The 15,591-nt window shown below is 45.4% G+C and overlaps 1 protein-coding gene across 1 annotated transcript in view; it reads left to right on the top strand.

Annotated features, from left to right (window-relative positions):
* Positions 1–5,746, top strand: part of LOC311443264 (uncharacterized protein) — an 82,197-nt gene extending 76,451 nt beyond the window's left edge. The window contains exon 5 of the mRNA XM_084533326.1: positions 3,849–5,746. Within this exon, the coding sequence (XP_084389452.1) occupies positions 3,849–4,139 (291 nt within the window). The 3' untranslated portion in view covers positions 4,140–5,746. The remainder of the gene's footprint in view (positions 1–3,848) is intronic.
* Positions 5,747–15,591: the final 9,845 nt, after the last annotated feature.

The following is a 15,591-nucleotide window of genomic DNA, read 5'->3' as shown; positions in this document are numbered from 1 at the left end:
CAGTTACCATATTTTCTTCTCTCTGTGACATTCTTTGATGCCCTAAGTATAAATCTGCTTAAAATAGCTACAGCAATGCCTGGGTATAGTGCAGGATTTTTGGAGGCTCTGCCTCTAATTGCCATCATATGGCCCTAATATCACAGACGTAGCTGGCTAATGACAGTGTTGCTGCAAGTACTTTCTTGACATCAGAAGAAAGGTAAACTCGGAGGTGCACGTTCAGTTTAAATTGTTTGCAAAGACTAAAACTTTTACAAAGACCTTGTTTTTAATTAAAATAAATACTGTTCCAGGGCTGTTTGGCCCTGGCTGTATATTCAGCTGGTAAGGGGTATTATCTTATTATCTAATACAGCATCAGAAAATTGCCGATTTTTAGGAGCAATTACAAAAATATTTTGGCATATTAAAAAAACAATTCCAGGCTTTGTTGTTGAATCATGCAAATAAGATATAATCAATTAAGTGGATTTTTGTTTCCTAAAGGAATTGATATTATTGGGAAAGAATATATACAATTCAAGGGTAAAAGGAGGTTCGTGGGCATCTTTCTCTATCCACTGCAATTCTGTTAAGCAGATTTTAGCTTCCACTCTGTGCTGTTGCTGCTAGACCAGAGGCTGAGTCTCTGTAAGCATATTCACTGTGAGAGCATGTCAGTGTTACCCTGGTGCACTGCGTGAAATGGGGGAAAGACACAATGCTTTCAATATTCAATATTTTAATTATTCCATGCTTTCTGTTTTAATAATAAGTGTTTACTAATTTTAATGAGTTGTCTTGTTTGTATTTGGGCCTAATGGATGAGAAATGCTAAGAACAGCCCTACAGAGGCAGCAGAGGCCTCCCTCGGGATGGAGGCTGGAGTGCCAGCTCGGAGAAGAGCGTGTGTATGGATGGGAAAGGAGCTGGGCAGGCAGTAAAAGGGAACAAGAAAGATGAAATTAATTACGCGACGTACAATAGCTCTGTAATGCCTGTCAAATGGGAATCACAACCAGCAGCAGTTTTTGCAGTTTATTGCTGAGTACACTTTCTCTGGTTCTGTGTTGTTGCTTCCAGCCAAGACCGCCAAGTCCCGTTTGCCTCGCTCGGTGGGACATGCTCTGCATTTTCATGACCTGATGCTTTTTCCTAATTACGTGAAGTTCAAATCCCTGATAGCTCCACTGACTTCAAGAGTAAATGTGTAACTTTATGAACAAGGTAGGTCAGGAACAAGAGGCAATCCTGCTGCAGCAGCGTATACCGCTCAGCAAGGGTTAGTTTCTTCTCTTTCCTTGATAACAATTTGCAGCGGTCCAAATCTCTGGTGCCTCTCCCTCTCGTTTGTGACAGAACAATGGCAGAATTCTGCTCCTGGTTGATCTGCTGGTGTAATGAGCAATTCTGAGGCACAGCAGTAGAGAAGTAAGGCCTGGACTTCTAGTGGGACGTGAAATTACTGAGAAGCAGTTCTCTCTTTCTCCTGCTAACAGATGTAACTGAGATATAGAGGAATGAGGTTTCAGTTTCATGGCCTGATTTTTCACCACGTGCAGACTCTGCCACCCAGGGCGTGGATTTCTTCAGAAACTCATCAGTGCAGGTAGGACAGCACGCTTCGTCTTGCACCTGAATGGATTGCGGATAAATTCATATAATTTGCTGGGAAAGTCTTCAGCTGCTTTATTTGCTTCCAAAAGGCATTCTGTTTAATCTGTCAGAATGAGTTTAGAACTGCTTTTGTTGTTTGGACAAGCAGTCAGTCATGCAGCCAGCTCTAAAACCCTGCCTGGCTCTGCCCAGCAGCGCAGTGAGTGGCAGCTTCAGGGTCACAGGCAACGACGGGCAGAGAGCTTCAGTGTATCCTGGCACCTTCCAGAGCCTTCCTGAGAAAGGGCAGGGAGAACTGTGGTGGCCAAGAGCTCAGGCAGAAGACAAGCTGGCGATCTAGCAGTAACCCAAGGCTCACTGATGCCCTCCCCCCTGGGAAACGAAGGGCTTGTTGAGCCAGGAGTGCCCTCCCCAGTGCTAGTAAATAATTCAGGCTGCACATCAGCATGTCTGGGGCAACGTGGCCCTGCAGGAGGGAAGAGCTGAGCAGGACTTAAACTAAGCAGCAACTAGGGGGGTGATGCAGATTTTTGTGCTAATGAGAAAGCCTTTCCCCGTGGGACAACACAGGAGTGCGAGGCAGTAAGGGGAAATAAAGGATAGTCTATAAAAAAAAAAAAAAATGAAACCACTCAAGATTTATTTGTCTTTAAGGATGGTCTGTGTAACAAACACGGACCTGCAGCAGGATGAACATGTAAAGGTTGCTGACCTTCAGATGAGGTATTGCAGATGGTTGCCTGAAGTCAGCCAGTGAAACCACATCAGAAATGAGACAATCCGAAAACAGCTAGGTACAAAAAGATAATTGTTGGATGCCTTTTTGAGGGGGAGGTTCCAGCTGTTTAAGCATCTGCTGGCTGAAGGATGACCGCCTGCTTGAGACCTGACGTGTAGAGGGCAGCAGACCAGAGGCTGCTTGTGCAGGAGGCGGGCAGAGACAGCACACACCAAATGTGCAGCAGAGACCTGGCGATGCCACGGGTCAGGGACGAGCGAGACCAAAGGAGGACATGGGAGTCATCGCACAGCTGGCTCCTGTGGCCCTTTTACTGAGACTGAAAAAAGGCAATGAATTTTCCAAAATGTGACTTTTTCTGGCAAGGCGTTGTGCTTGATGTTTTAAGAACAGATCCCACTCCAAAGGCCACATTATTAGTCATCCTCCTGCTCTTAACAGTATCAGGCACCATCAAGGAGATCAAAACAATGCTTGTTTTATGAACCTGTTGAGTGTTTTATGTCTTACAACGCTCATTTCTAATATCTGAGAATGCAATTCTGAAATGGCAAATTCAGTGAGAATTTCCCAGAGTTACTGGCATCCGTCTGCACCCCACACAGCTCGGCGTAAAGCATCAGACTGAAAGCAGCCACACAGCTGCGATAGCACTGAAGGGTCCCAATGCCAGGAAACAAGGATGCGAAACCGCCACGACTTACTGGTGGCTGTGCCGCCTGCCTCCGTACCGTGATAGATTTAATTATTTCTGAGTGAGTAAATGAGGGCAGGCTGGGAATCTGGGAGGCTGGTGGGAGCAGGAGGTCGTGCGCCGAAGGAGCTCAGCGCCACGCTCGCTGCTGCGGCCCTCCCCGACGCCACACAGCTCACGGCCTGGCAGAGGTCCCTTCATCTGGTTGTGATCACAACTGGCTTCACGTGTTCCAAAACCCGAGCATGTCGAAGAAAACACTTGTGATTTTCACGGTGAAAAAGTTGTGGGCAATAATAGTTACAGAGGACAGAATGAAAACTGCTGTGAAAGCCGAGCCGGCGGCTGCCTGAGCTGGTGTCCCGCAGCCCCGAGCCTGGGCTTCGGCTGGGAACGTGTTGCTCAGCTGTCCTTGGGTTTACTGAGGGCGATGCAAAAAGTGTCTTCAATGGATCCGAATCTGGCCATATTTCTGCTCCAGGCTAAATGGGAAATTATCCTCCATGTATTTTTCATATTCCTGAAAGTTCTCAAGCCAGCATTGTATGGTCTTCCTGCTTATTTCCTTTTGTTCCTATTTGAACATCTGTCTGAAGTAGTGTATTACATACTAATTAGTTCAGAGCTTTTTTTTGCCTTTTTTTTTTGGCATGGTTGGGTGTGATTACAGTCTTCCACTTCATTTTCGTTAATTTGCTTCATTTATTTGCTTTTGATCTTTTATTGGTCCTCATAGTGCGTGTGTGAGAGAGGGAGCGCACATGTGGGCATGTGTGCATGCAGACAGGATAAATTTCTGCATTTATTTCCTTTCAGACCCCGACAGCACTCTCTGGGTTACTGTGCAGAGCTGACAGCAGGGACCTCTGGTTACATCTCATGCTCACACGTGGCCCCAGCTCTCAGCACCATGCACAAGAGCAGCATCGGAGCTGTGCCCCGGCCAGTCACCTGCACGGTGCAGCCCCTGAGCTCCGAGCTTGCAGCACAGCACAGCTGTGTCCCAGTGCTCGGCATCTTCCTAAGTCATCCTTGAGGATAGGGGAGGTGCCATCCTACAGCAGCAGCCAGGCCCTGAGTGGGGCCGTGGGTGCCAGCATGCTGTAAACAAAAAGTTGGGCGGTTTTGACTGGGAGGTTCGTGTGAGTGATTATTCTGGACAAGATAATGCAGGTAAATGAAATTGTGATAGCTAGAGCCAAATGGATGAGAAATGTTTTAATGGCAAATAATATCAAATAGTTTTGCAGTGGCTTGGTTGCTGCCGGTTGGACTTGACTGGAGATAGCAATTAAGATTATGAGTTAGAAGTTATCCAATAAATTAATTGCTCGTTCCTTGGACTAAAAGGGTGCAAGTCCTGGAAACATGCTGTTATTTACTGAAGCTGCATTTTTTTTTAACTGGTACCTTTTTGGTGTTTTATTACAAGTGAAATGTGGAATCTCTTTATTTCGTTTGACTTCCGCTTTGAACAAAATGAAAACAACCTCTGCTTGTGCTGAGGCAGTAAAACCCGGGGACGCGATGGGGCTTTGATTCCAACCAGACTGACCCTGTGGCTAGAGGCAGCTCCGAGGCACCGCCACCATATGGTTTGCAACAGGCTCTTGACTTCATTGTTCTCACACCCAGCCACCCCTCAGCCTCTCCGCGGAACAAAAATACAGCCGGCCCCAAGCCGCAGAACCGCAGAACCGTTTGCTTTTCCTCCTGGAGGTTCTCCTCATTGCTGCTAGGGAAAGCATGATGGTGTTGCTGCGGCAGAAGTTGCGCTTCACCTTTCCTTTCATTCCCTATCCCTCATATCCCAGTATGCCAATACGCGTTTTGCCTCTCCTGGAAGGTTGTGGGGTAGAGCTCTCCATCACATGTCATCGTTGTCTATAATTACTGCTCTGTCACTGGCCTGGAGAGGAGCTGCTTCTGTCACCCTATCACCAGCTTTCTTCTCATCTTTTTGAAGCTTCACTTTCTCTTGTAGGTATCCAGGCACAGACACATGATAGACTCTGATGTTTTTTGATCTTTCCCCTCATACCCTTGGATCTTACTCACCAATCTTCCTTGCCTTTCTGTCACTGCTAATAAATTTTCTTCCCGTTAATGTTATTTGTATGTTAATATCACTGAAGGAAGGGGTGCTGTAGTAGCAAACACTAATTCCATACCGAGAGACATCACCTTGGTTTGGTTGGTGCTCATATTTATAGCACTGGCAGCCCACACATGTCCTCTAGGTGTACATCTTCCCCCCAAACCCCTATTTAATGGGCAGTTAGAAGGAGAACCAATGAGGTGGTGTTCGTGTTTGCTAAAAGGCTTGTTTCTAAAATCGTTTCAAGGATTTTTGTCTTTATTGTCCTGTGCTACAGACCTGTTCGTACGTTTTCAGCCCTGTACAGCTATGACCAGTAAGATGTATTCTGGCCCTGCTATTGCTCTGTTTCTCAGGCAGTGTTTTTAATAGCCCCTGTTATTCCTTTTTCTTGACATATTTTATATAAATATTATAAGAATATGTTTGATTTGTACCATCTCATCTAGAACCTTTTAAAATTCCTTCTCAAACTAAAAGCATACCACTGCTTGAAGAAAAATAAGCACAGTACCCTTATCACTCTGGTACTGTTTTCTTCTAAAATATCTCCCATTTGGAAGTCTTTACTGTAATAACTGGGATATGAGCACAAAGGCTGGAATTTTCCCAAATAAGAAAGCTTTAAGCCATAATTTCTTAGTACAAAAGCTTCTTTTTTGTTAAATTATATATAAGTATTTTCAGCAGGACCTCCTATGCACAAGTATGTGGTGAGCACTCACTTTTGCAATATCAGCTGAAAAGTATACCTTCAGCACCATTTATATTAATGTCACCGTTACAAACAAATCTGGCTGTTTTTCCAAGGGTGAGCCGGAGGTATGCAGTCAGAGATACATGCACAAAACGTGTATCTGCTTTTTATTTCCAGGATCCTCACTCTCTGGTCTCACTTACCTCTTTTAAGACCTCTGAAGGTCGCTGTGCAGGAACACAAGCCCTGACTTAGGGTCTGGACAAAAGCGCAGGTTGGGCGTTGAGTGCAGCTCACAAGCCAGAGACCCTACATGCAGACGGGGACGCACACCTCCTTTCAATCCGTAGGCTCAGGGTCTTTCTGGTTTTGCCCCCTTCTGCACCTCTACATCCATATTAAGAAGAAGAAAACCCATCCCAGTCTTCAAAAGAACAAAACTGCTGCTGCAGCATGTCGCTAGCAGCTACAGCTGAGAGTTTTCAAAGGAGATTTTGGTGGGATTTGGGTGCCTCACTGCCCCGAATTCTGTTGGAAATCCCAGTCTAGTAGTCCTCTGAGGGGGCGTAAAAACTGCCTCTGAGGGGACACAGCCTCACCAACAACCACAGACAGGCAGGGACCCTGCGGGTGTCCTGCTGGTGAAGGGACAGCTCTGCCCCTGGCCCCGCTGCATTTGCCATGGAGCCCTCTGAAATATTTGGGTTGCCTTCCCGCTGGCAGGGTTCCCGAAGCACTGATGAGACTGCAGTTACAAAGCACTTCATAGCTCTGGTCTATACAAGTTAGGTGGGCTTTTCCGCGTGTTTCCCATGAAATTTTTGTAAAGGGTGTGTAAGAAATGCCGGTTCCAATGAGGAAAATACCAGATGATGCATTTGCTTTTCAGCATGTATACAGAGTTTAATTTAGCATAGAGAAGCAACTAAGAATCAACTATTGTTATGGTAAAACATTTCCTTTCATCTAGAGTTATATGTGATCCCATAATAAATCCAAATGTGTGTGATTGTTTGTTAGAAAGTGAAAATTGTAATTAACAGTGGGGCCAGTGCTGAGTTTCGCTCTCTGTTATCTCAGAATATTGGGTTCTGTGTAACGTGAGCATTCAGAAGCAAAATCTGCATGAAATCTCCCAACTGTGAACACCTTTTCCTCGTACGAATTTGGTGTGAATCTCTGGAAACTTGCTAAGTCCTTGGAGGATAAGAATTCACAGATCTAACTAACCCCGAGGGTCATGTTATCACACAGATTAACTATTCTCAACCAATTTCTGAAATTCATTAGGCAGTTAAGGCTTTCTATCAACATTAGTAATGTGTACTTTCTTTTTCTACCTATTTGTCCTTAAATATATTTATTAGGTCCCTGACACACACTGGCCCTCATTCCTCTTATTAATCAGCTTCTCACGTGTCCCTGAAGAAGCATCTCAATTTCACGTGTTCAGCTAATTATTCTTCTAATTATCCTTTCCTAAAGGAGTCAGTACCCAGCACCACAAGCACTGAGACATGGCGCTCTTCCACAACACTGGATTTCCTTTAATAGTATCAATAAGATGGTTTTCCATCCCAGACAGAGTTGTTGAGTTACAGAACAAAATAAGAGGTGTTTATTCTGTGAAGCTGGCAAAGTCAGCGAGTGTGCTGAGGGCTTGGCCCCTGCAGGGTTTGTAGGAAGTCACCAAGAGTCAAATTCATCCAAAAGAGGATTTTTATAAGGGGTAAGTCTCAGGTGAGGCCTTTTCTGGTAGAACTGATGCATAGCATGGGCAAGGTGGCCAGTGTGTCTGGGCTGAAGCCCATTAGCTCCATCCTGCTGTGGAAGGGGTTGCCTGCGAGCAACAGGCTGGAGGAGGCTTCCCGGGGCATCGAGCCCCATCTCCTGTTAACGCAGGCTCTGTCTTGTAAAACCCAACACTTACCAACCTGATTTGAAAGCCAGCATGAACTTGTTTGGGGTTGGTGGCTTTTTGGTTTGGGGTTATTTGGGTTTGGTTGTTTTGGGTGTCTTTGACCGTTAGAGAACATCCCTATTCTGGTGGTTTAGGACCTCTTTCAGTTCCAGGTACATAAGGTTGGTTCACATCTAATTCTCCTTGTATCGATGTTGTCCTATGATTTCTAGCCCATAAACTGACATGCCAGCTGCAAGAAGAATCTGAATGTACTTTCCCTGTAGGAAGGAAGAGGCTGAAATACCTCTGGGCACCCTAAGTCTGAAGGCACCCTGCTGCTGCACTGCTGGGAAGCATGGCAAGGGTGACCCTCAGCCCTATACCTAAGGAAACATCTCTAAAGAGAAGTTTTATTTCGTCCCCAAGCAGCTAGGGTGTAAATATTTTTTTCTCTTCCAGAAAGCTCCTGCAAAATGATAGTCTGCTCTTACACCAAACCATTTAATAAGTTTAATTAAATGGAAGCTTATGATAATTAAACCAAAAGCCTAAGGGCCCTGTTCTGTGAGGACTTACTCCTTGCATAAGACCAATTTCCATATAATTTAGACAACAAAATAGCGGAACAGTGCTCTGCCATCTAATTTATGTGAAATTGGTATTCTCCAGCCCAAATTTATATTACACTGTAAACACACTTCTCGTATCTTAGCAGAAGTGAGATAGCTCGAGTACAAGTGCTGGAGCAGAGGAGAAAGAAAAGAGGTTTAAAAGGGATCCCCCTCCCCTTTTTTTTTTAAACTGAATGCCCAGAATAAACCCAGAATCTGATAAATGCTGCATGAGGATCAAATATCCTTAAAGAAATTCTCTAACGTAGCAGGTACTTGTAGGTTCTCCTTTCATAACAAATTTGCATATTTACTACTTCTGGGTGTTTTCTTGAACTAACGTTTGTGATCACTGCTAGGAGAAGCCCACGCTCCCTATTTTGGAATTCTTTAGCATCTCCCCGCGTGTCCCAGAGGAGCGGCACAGTGCATTATCTCCTCCGCCACCTGTATTTTGATTGCACTTCAAAACAAAGCTCCAATACTACAAAGAGGCGAGGGGGCCTGATCCTTCGCTACCTTACTCCGACTTTGTGCAGCCCACTGAAGACAAAGCCGTTCCTCTCGCCTGAAACTGAAGCAGTGGGGGATGTCCCAGCCCTGCCCGCTTGCTGCTCCCGGTCCAGCCCTTCTCACACTGCCCTCTCCCACACCCCCAGGTGCTGGCAATGACGATAACCATGGGGAGGGCCAAGGGGGATCCTTCTGCACTCCTCTGCTCCTCTACCTGGGTGTGCAGCACAGCTGGTAACCAAGCCCTTGGTGTTTGGTGGCTTTCCTGCACAAGCTGTTCTGTTCTGGGTGGGTTTGGGTTGGGTTTTCTTCTTTTATTTATTTTTTAAGAGAATGGAAGTGGTGGTAATGGTGGGTTGCCCTCAGAGGGAGGCTTGTTCTGTGCCAGTTTGTCTTCCAAAGGAAAGTAGTGGTGCCACGTTGAGGGAAGCTGTAGGGCTGCTAGTGGGAGAAAAGGGAAAGGGCTGCTCCTCTGCACTGCTGCTTGGTATTAAATGCTGGTGATTAATTGCTCGGGGCTAGGAGATAACCAGGTCAGAACCTTATGAGATAGGCACTTCCCACTGACAGTCAAATGGTAGGGACCTACACCTAAAGTCCATTTGTACAAGTAGTAGGGAGATACCATCTTTTGTACCATAAATGTGTTTATAATATAGTTCATAATGGCTATCCGTCTATTTCCAAACCTTCTAGACACCGTCACAACGCTGACCTGTAGTTTTGCTTGCACTACAGAGTAAATATAAGGCCCAGAGGTTAAAACTTAGCCCAGATGAGCCAGAATTATTCTTTGTAAGAGCAGACATCTGGAATATCTAAATATCTAACGTATTCCTAATCTGTGGCTTTTGCTTGCAGGTACAGACTTTGCCATGGTGATCACGGCTCTGCAGCCTTGAGGCCAGATCGATGAAACACACACCCCAAAACCACCGCTGGGCTGGAGCTGCTGCAGAGGAGAAGCACAACCACTCAAGGGTCTTCACCTGAGGAAGCTGGTGAACTCTGTGCTTGGCAAGCTGTTAGCAAGTAAGATTCAAAGTCTTTTTAATTATTGGGGCATAAACCTAAACTAGAAGAAAGCCGGTCTCGCTGAGGAACCCACACACCATGTCACACCATGTCAGGGAGCTGCACGTAGCAATTATTTATAGCTACAGGCTGAAACATGGACACCTGAAACTGCTCTCTGCTGCGGGCAGGGGTTCCACTTGTCTTTGAGGTACTTGGTGGTAGACTGAAGGCGTGTCTGCATGTCAGGAGGAATACTGCCATTTTTCAGAGGAGGCAACTCCCCACCACGTTACATTTACAACTGGGACAACTTCTTGAGATTATTAGCATGTTTGCCTCTTCTTCACTTAACATTTGTTAGGTCAGGAAGGTTCTTGGAGCAGAGTGGTATATCAGCCCCAGAATCTGTTTGAAGGTTCTGTACTGAGGCCTAAACCTAGATCTGTGTTCCCCAGGACCTCCTCTCCTTACTGCAAACAAAACAAGAGCACCACACCATGCCCAGCTGCACTTTGAAGTGAATCAGGTAGTGCAGAGCTCCTGGAGGACTTTTAGGTGATGGATCCAGATCTGGCAAATTTCGCAGCTGCTGGTTTTACCCTGACCTTGTAGTTCCCAACAGTGGGGTGAGTTCCAAAAAAATCAAGGTGATGATGTACTGGGGAAATGTGCAAGGAGTAGAAGGGTCTTTGTGAGGTTGGAAAAGAAGCACAGATGTATGAAAGGGAGTTAGGGGAGGAAGGTGAAGAGGATAAATGTTGGTTCTCTTCCTGTGGTATCTACCTGCAACTCCACTGAGCCCATTCCCATAAAATTTGTTTGCGGAACTCTATACCAGTGCCGAATGCCATAGATGCAGCATTTGACCTTCTGCATCTGTCCTGAGAAATCCATTGGAACAACTCCTCTGCTCAAAGAAGCAAAAGGAAGCGATAGGGTTATTAGTATTCATTTATTGCGAGCACACTTCTGTAGAGGTCTGAGCTGTGTTTCCGTGCTTTCGAGTAGATACTTGATTAGGAAGAGCTTTCTGCTGCAAAATTGGTAAGCTCTAACTTCCAGAAAACACCAGTCTCATACTCCACACTGCCATAGATGCAGTCCTAGGATCTCTCATAAGCTCTGTAGAGAGCAGAAAAGGATACTGCACTGCAGTTACAAACCTCAAGACAAACATTGCTATTCCTACCACATTTTGTTGCTGATAAGAAGGTCCACACTTCAGGCCAGGTGCAGGCCCTGTGTTAGGTGTATATAAGCTTCAGGGAGACCAACAGCATCTTCTTCCACTTACATCAAGTCTGAATCTGGCCTGTAGAGCCTGTAGAGTTTGTTGAATGGCCCAGGAAAAAAAAAAAATAATAAAAAAAAACTACGTATCTTACAGGAGCAAAAGAGTCTGCTACGAATAAAGAAACCAATCATGGACTCAACTGAGAGATGCAGAACTGAATTTTGGGGCAAAAAGCAGCCTGGTCACAGCCAGCCTTGCTCCGGGTCTGACCATCTGTTTTCTGACACGTTTCTTTAACATTAGGCCATCAAGCAAAGCGAAAAGTCTGCCTTATTAGTTCACACGCAGCACTGAGATTCTGAACGACGCCGATAAATAATGTACAGGGGTGCGAGAGTACAGCTCTGTTTGCTCTGGGCCTCTGGCTGCGGGGCGCGAGGGGCAGGGAGCACAGCCCCTCTGCAGCTGAGCCCTGCCAAGGGCTGCATGGCACGGCATAGCATGGCATGGCACGGCACGGCACGGCATGGCACGGCATGGCACGGCATGGCATGGCACGGCACAGCACGGTGCAGCAGGGCAATGGCAGGGCCAAACGCTGTGGCCGTCAACCGCGCTCCGCTGCACTGAGGCTCTTTTCATAGCAAGGCTCCCGTCTTGCAGCACGCCACGTACACACAGGCTCTTCCAGGAGGTCGTTACCTCACTGTTATTTTACACTTCCCTCCCAAAAAGCTTCAAAGTCTGTTTTTTAGCATATATTTATTAAAAGTTTTTCTCGCTGTTCAAAAGAATAGCAGAGTCGCCGCTCGAATCCCCACCGTCAGCGACAGCCGCCCGGCTGAAGAAAGGAGGTGAGGGAGGCTTTGCTTTGGCAGGGCGGGGTGGGGGGGAGAGAAAATAAAGAGAAATCGGCCGAGCTTCAAAGGGCGCATTTCCATAATTGCCCTGTAACTTTGGCAAAATAAATCTGAAGGGCTGAGAAAAGCGCAATCTCTCAGATGAGTGCACTACAAAAGCCCCAGAGATCCCCAGTCCCACTTGTTACCATTCTAATTCAGTGAGAGAATTCGGTCCCTAACCTCGGTAACAAAAGCCATGAAATCACCGTCCTCCCATGCCGATAGCCCATGCCTAAAGAATAAGACCTTATCCAGCCTTTGTCTCCCTCTGCCCACTAACATTCAGGACAAATCAGAATAGCATTAGGCAGGAGAACAACTGCACGAGGGCTGCCGGACCAACAGCGTAAATCCACAGGCTCAGGTTCTCCCCTCCAAAGCCATGTGGTCCTGGGGGGCAGGTGGGACGTGTTTGTGCCTTGTTTTGCTATAATGACAAGTGCTTTTTGCAGCATTCCTTGAATTTGCCTGCGCTCCGTTCATCTGAACGTCCCAGACGAAACGTGCACAAGTACTACGTGGTCGTTTTCCTTTAGGAAAGGGAAAACGGGCTCCACGGCGGCTTCTGGGATTTAACACTTGCTTTCAGTAGAATCCGATCTTTACAAAAACGATCCTAGTAATTCTAAATAAAATCGAAGAAGAAGGTGCCTAAAACGGGGGCTGCCTTTTCACTAGGAGCCCTGGTTAGCTGGTGCAGCCGCCGTCCAAACTTTGCGATTCCTTAGAGAGAAACCTGCCCGCTGGATGTGAATAGTAGGCCTTTTACAGCGAAGGCCCAATCTCCCGTCATTTGGCCCCTCTCTGACTTTTTTATTTTCTCAATAAGACGAGCTTTTGTGGCGATGTGCAGTACGGACAATCAGGACAGCCTTATAAAGGGATTTAGAGGCGCGCACAAAGGGCCGCGGCAGCATCAAAGCCGGGCCGGCAGCACAATAGAGATGACATTTTTACATCCCAGGGCTTGGGCGGGCAGCGCCTGAATGCTGTGTCCATAGCAGTGTCAGTAAACAATGAGTAAAGTGGGAAAGGGGTGAAAACACAAGTCAAAATCTTTTTATTGAAGCCCCCTACACATTCATTGGGCATTTTTAGCCCTGCATTTGAAAGCTCTTCCATTTACTTACTCTCCAGCTTCTCCTATTTAACTAACTGACTGATGATGGCTCCATTTTGATATCCTAAGAAAAGAATGGGAATTCTTCCCGAAGTGAATATATTAATTTCATTGGCAGTAAAGAAAATATTGGCTGCGTGGTGCTGTTCTTAAAGGGACACTGCCATCCTGAAACCACGCTGAACAGTCACACGTAAGGAACCCCAGCCTTACCTGTAGTACCAGTTCTGCCTCTGGCTCTTGGAAGTGACGTTTTTCTGTTAATTTGCCAGTTCCTGCACTTAGTTTATTTTTTGCAGAAAGAGCACGGTGGTGTTTCTAGCCGGTTTCTCTTCCCTTTCCTCGTGCCCAGGGTCTCCGTGGTGTGCCTCGGGGTGCCAGCATGAGAAGTGTAAGACCAGAGGATTGAGCCCCGCTCCCTTAGCCACACAGGTAATCTCAGGGACTCTGCTGGATGCCAGGAAGGCAGGCATGAGTGCTAAAACTTGCTCATCCTGGCCTTTTTTTTTTCTGAAATTATATGAAAACATTTCTATTAGCATTAGGGTTTGATTTAGTACACCAGAGGGAACCTGTCTATCAGGCGTGAATTTCTGACATTGTCTTCTCTGGGAATCGCTCACGAAAGTCTCCATTTGAGAACTCAGGCACAAGCACTGCTGGTCGATAGCCATTTCCAGTGCCCATTTTCATTAAATAATTTTGGAATAGGGACGATCTAATCTTCTCGTGAAGCTTGCGCTTTGCCTCTCTTGGAAGCCAGTTAGACTGTAACAGAGCAAATTGATGTTTTACTCCTTGTATCTAATTTCACATTACATCTATGTTTTTAGGCACTTAAATTTTACTGCGAAGGTGTCTTGAGTACCGCACAGTCCAGTGTGAGTTATGGTAATGATGGCTGAGGAATTCAATAGTGAGTCATGTATTTTCTAGGCAGAGAGCGAGACGTATTTTCTTCCACTGTTTTGCTTGAAAATAGGTATAATATTAATGTATTAAAACCCCGTTTTCATGCGCTCCCAGTAAGTAATTTTATTCTAGCCTGGCTAGCTGGCCTACTGACATGCATTTTCACCACTGCTAAAAATAATGAGGAATCCAAGTGACACACATTTGTGGGTAGGAGTGCCATCAGATCCCTTGACCTAATTGAGCATGCCTATACACCTTAGAGTGTTTTGCATAACCAACTTAGACAGCAGGAACATTTCCAACCAGATTGATTGACATATTTTATTTCTAACTTAAGCTTAATCATGACCAAGAATGATTCATTTATACCTTTCAAACTTTAGGCATTGACACGGGAGACAACCAAGCTGCAGACTCCGGTGTAAGCAATCATGTAGAGGAAAAAATATATATTAATATAGTTTGTTAACCTACTTAGCTGCCAAGGTTGATGTAATAAAATGGACTAATTAGCTGGTAGGAGAGTTACTTTATTTTATTAAAAAATAATAATAATAATAAAAAGATATTTTGTGGGAAAGGTTTTGTCCTAAATCACTCCTCCACTACACATCCCTGTGAAGCCCTATACAGAACTGAGGGAAGGGACTGTAGGGTACGTTTGATTTTCCTAAACCAGGTGGACAAGAGCTCATCTCCCAGCAGTAGCCAAGGACCTCTCAGACCGAGAGAGTTCTTGGCTCTTGAGGCACAAACTATCTTCAAATAAATATCAGCGTTTTCCACATGCCGTGCCTTAACCAGGAACAAAGCCCACTAGAATGGGCTGCAATAAAAGTGCTATTTCCAGCATGTGTGTATGTGGCTGCTCGATGCTGAAAATGTCCTTTAGCACTTTTTAACCATATTCTCTAGTGTGTCAGCAAAGAGACTCCATCAGAGTATTTAACATTGCTGGGAGCAAAGGAATAAAGTGGAGTCACTGTTGATTATTACTCATTAGCCACAAGGACATCCACTTAACATGTGAATAAATGAATGACACCATGTCCTAATGGAAATGGCCTCAGTGTACCTTTAAGCAAAATGTTGTTTAATATCTTCCATTTGCTGAATAGTAAAGAGGCCTGTTGGACATGCATAGTTAGCAAGCAGCCATTGTTGCTTTGTTCCAATTTCAGCATTTAATAAAAAAAGATGTTGTCTCGACTGCGGCAAAGGCTGGCTGCAGAAAGCTGGGAGCAGCACAGCCTCTTCCTCCTCCTGCAATTCCGAATTTCACTGGCCTTGGAAAGGGTTAATAGCCACGAAGCAAACGCGTCCTTAGAAGGTACATGTTCTTCATTATTCCGCTTTACATTCAAACATATAAAACAAAGAGCATCTGATATCTTTATTGGTTCTCGTAGATAAAATGCAAGCAAGCTATAAGCCTTAATTTTCTTATTACCATTTGTTAACAAGGAAGATAACACTCTCAAAAGTAGTTGATTAGGACTCCCTTTGATTTGTATCTCGTTATGATTTCCAGGGCATATATTTTTGTATT

This window comes from Aythya ferina (genome assembly GCF_964211825.1).
Source record: "Aythya ferina genome assembly, chromosome: 12".
In the NCBI taxonomy this organism is placed as follows: domain Eukaryota; kingdom Metazoa; phylum Chordata; class Aves; order Anseriformes; family Anatidae; genus Aythya; species Aythya ferina.
The sequence above is the reverse complement of the archived record's forward strand: the minus strand, read 5'-3'. Positions and strand labels throughout refer to the sequence as shown.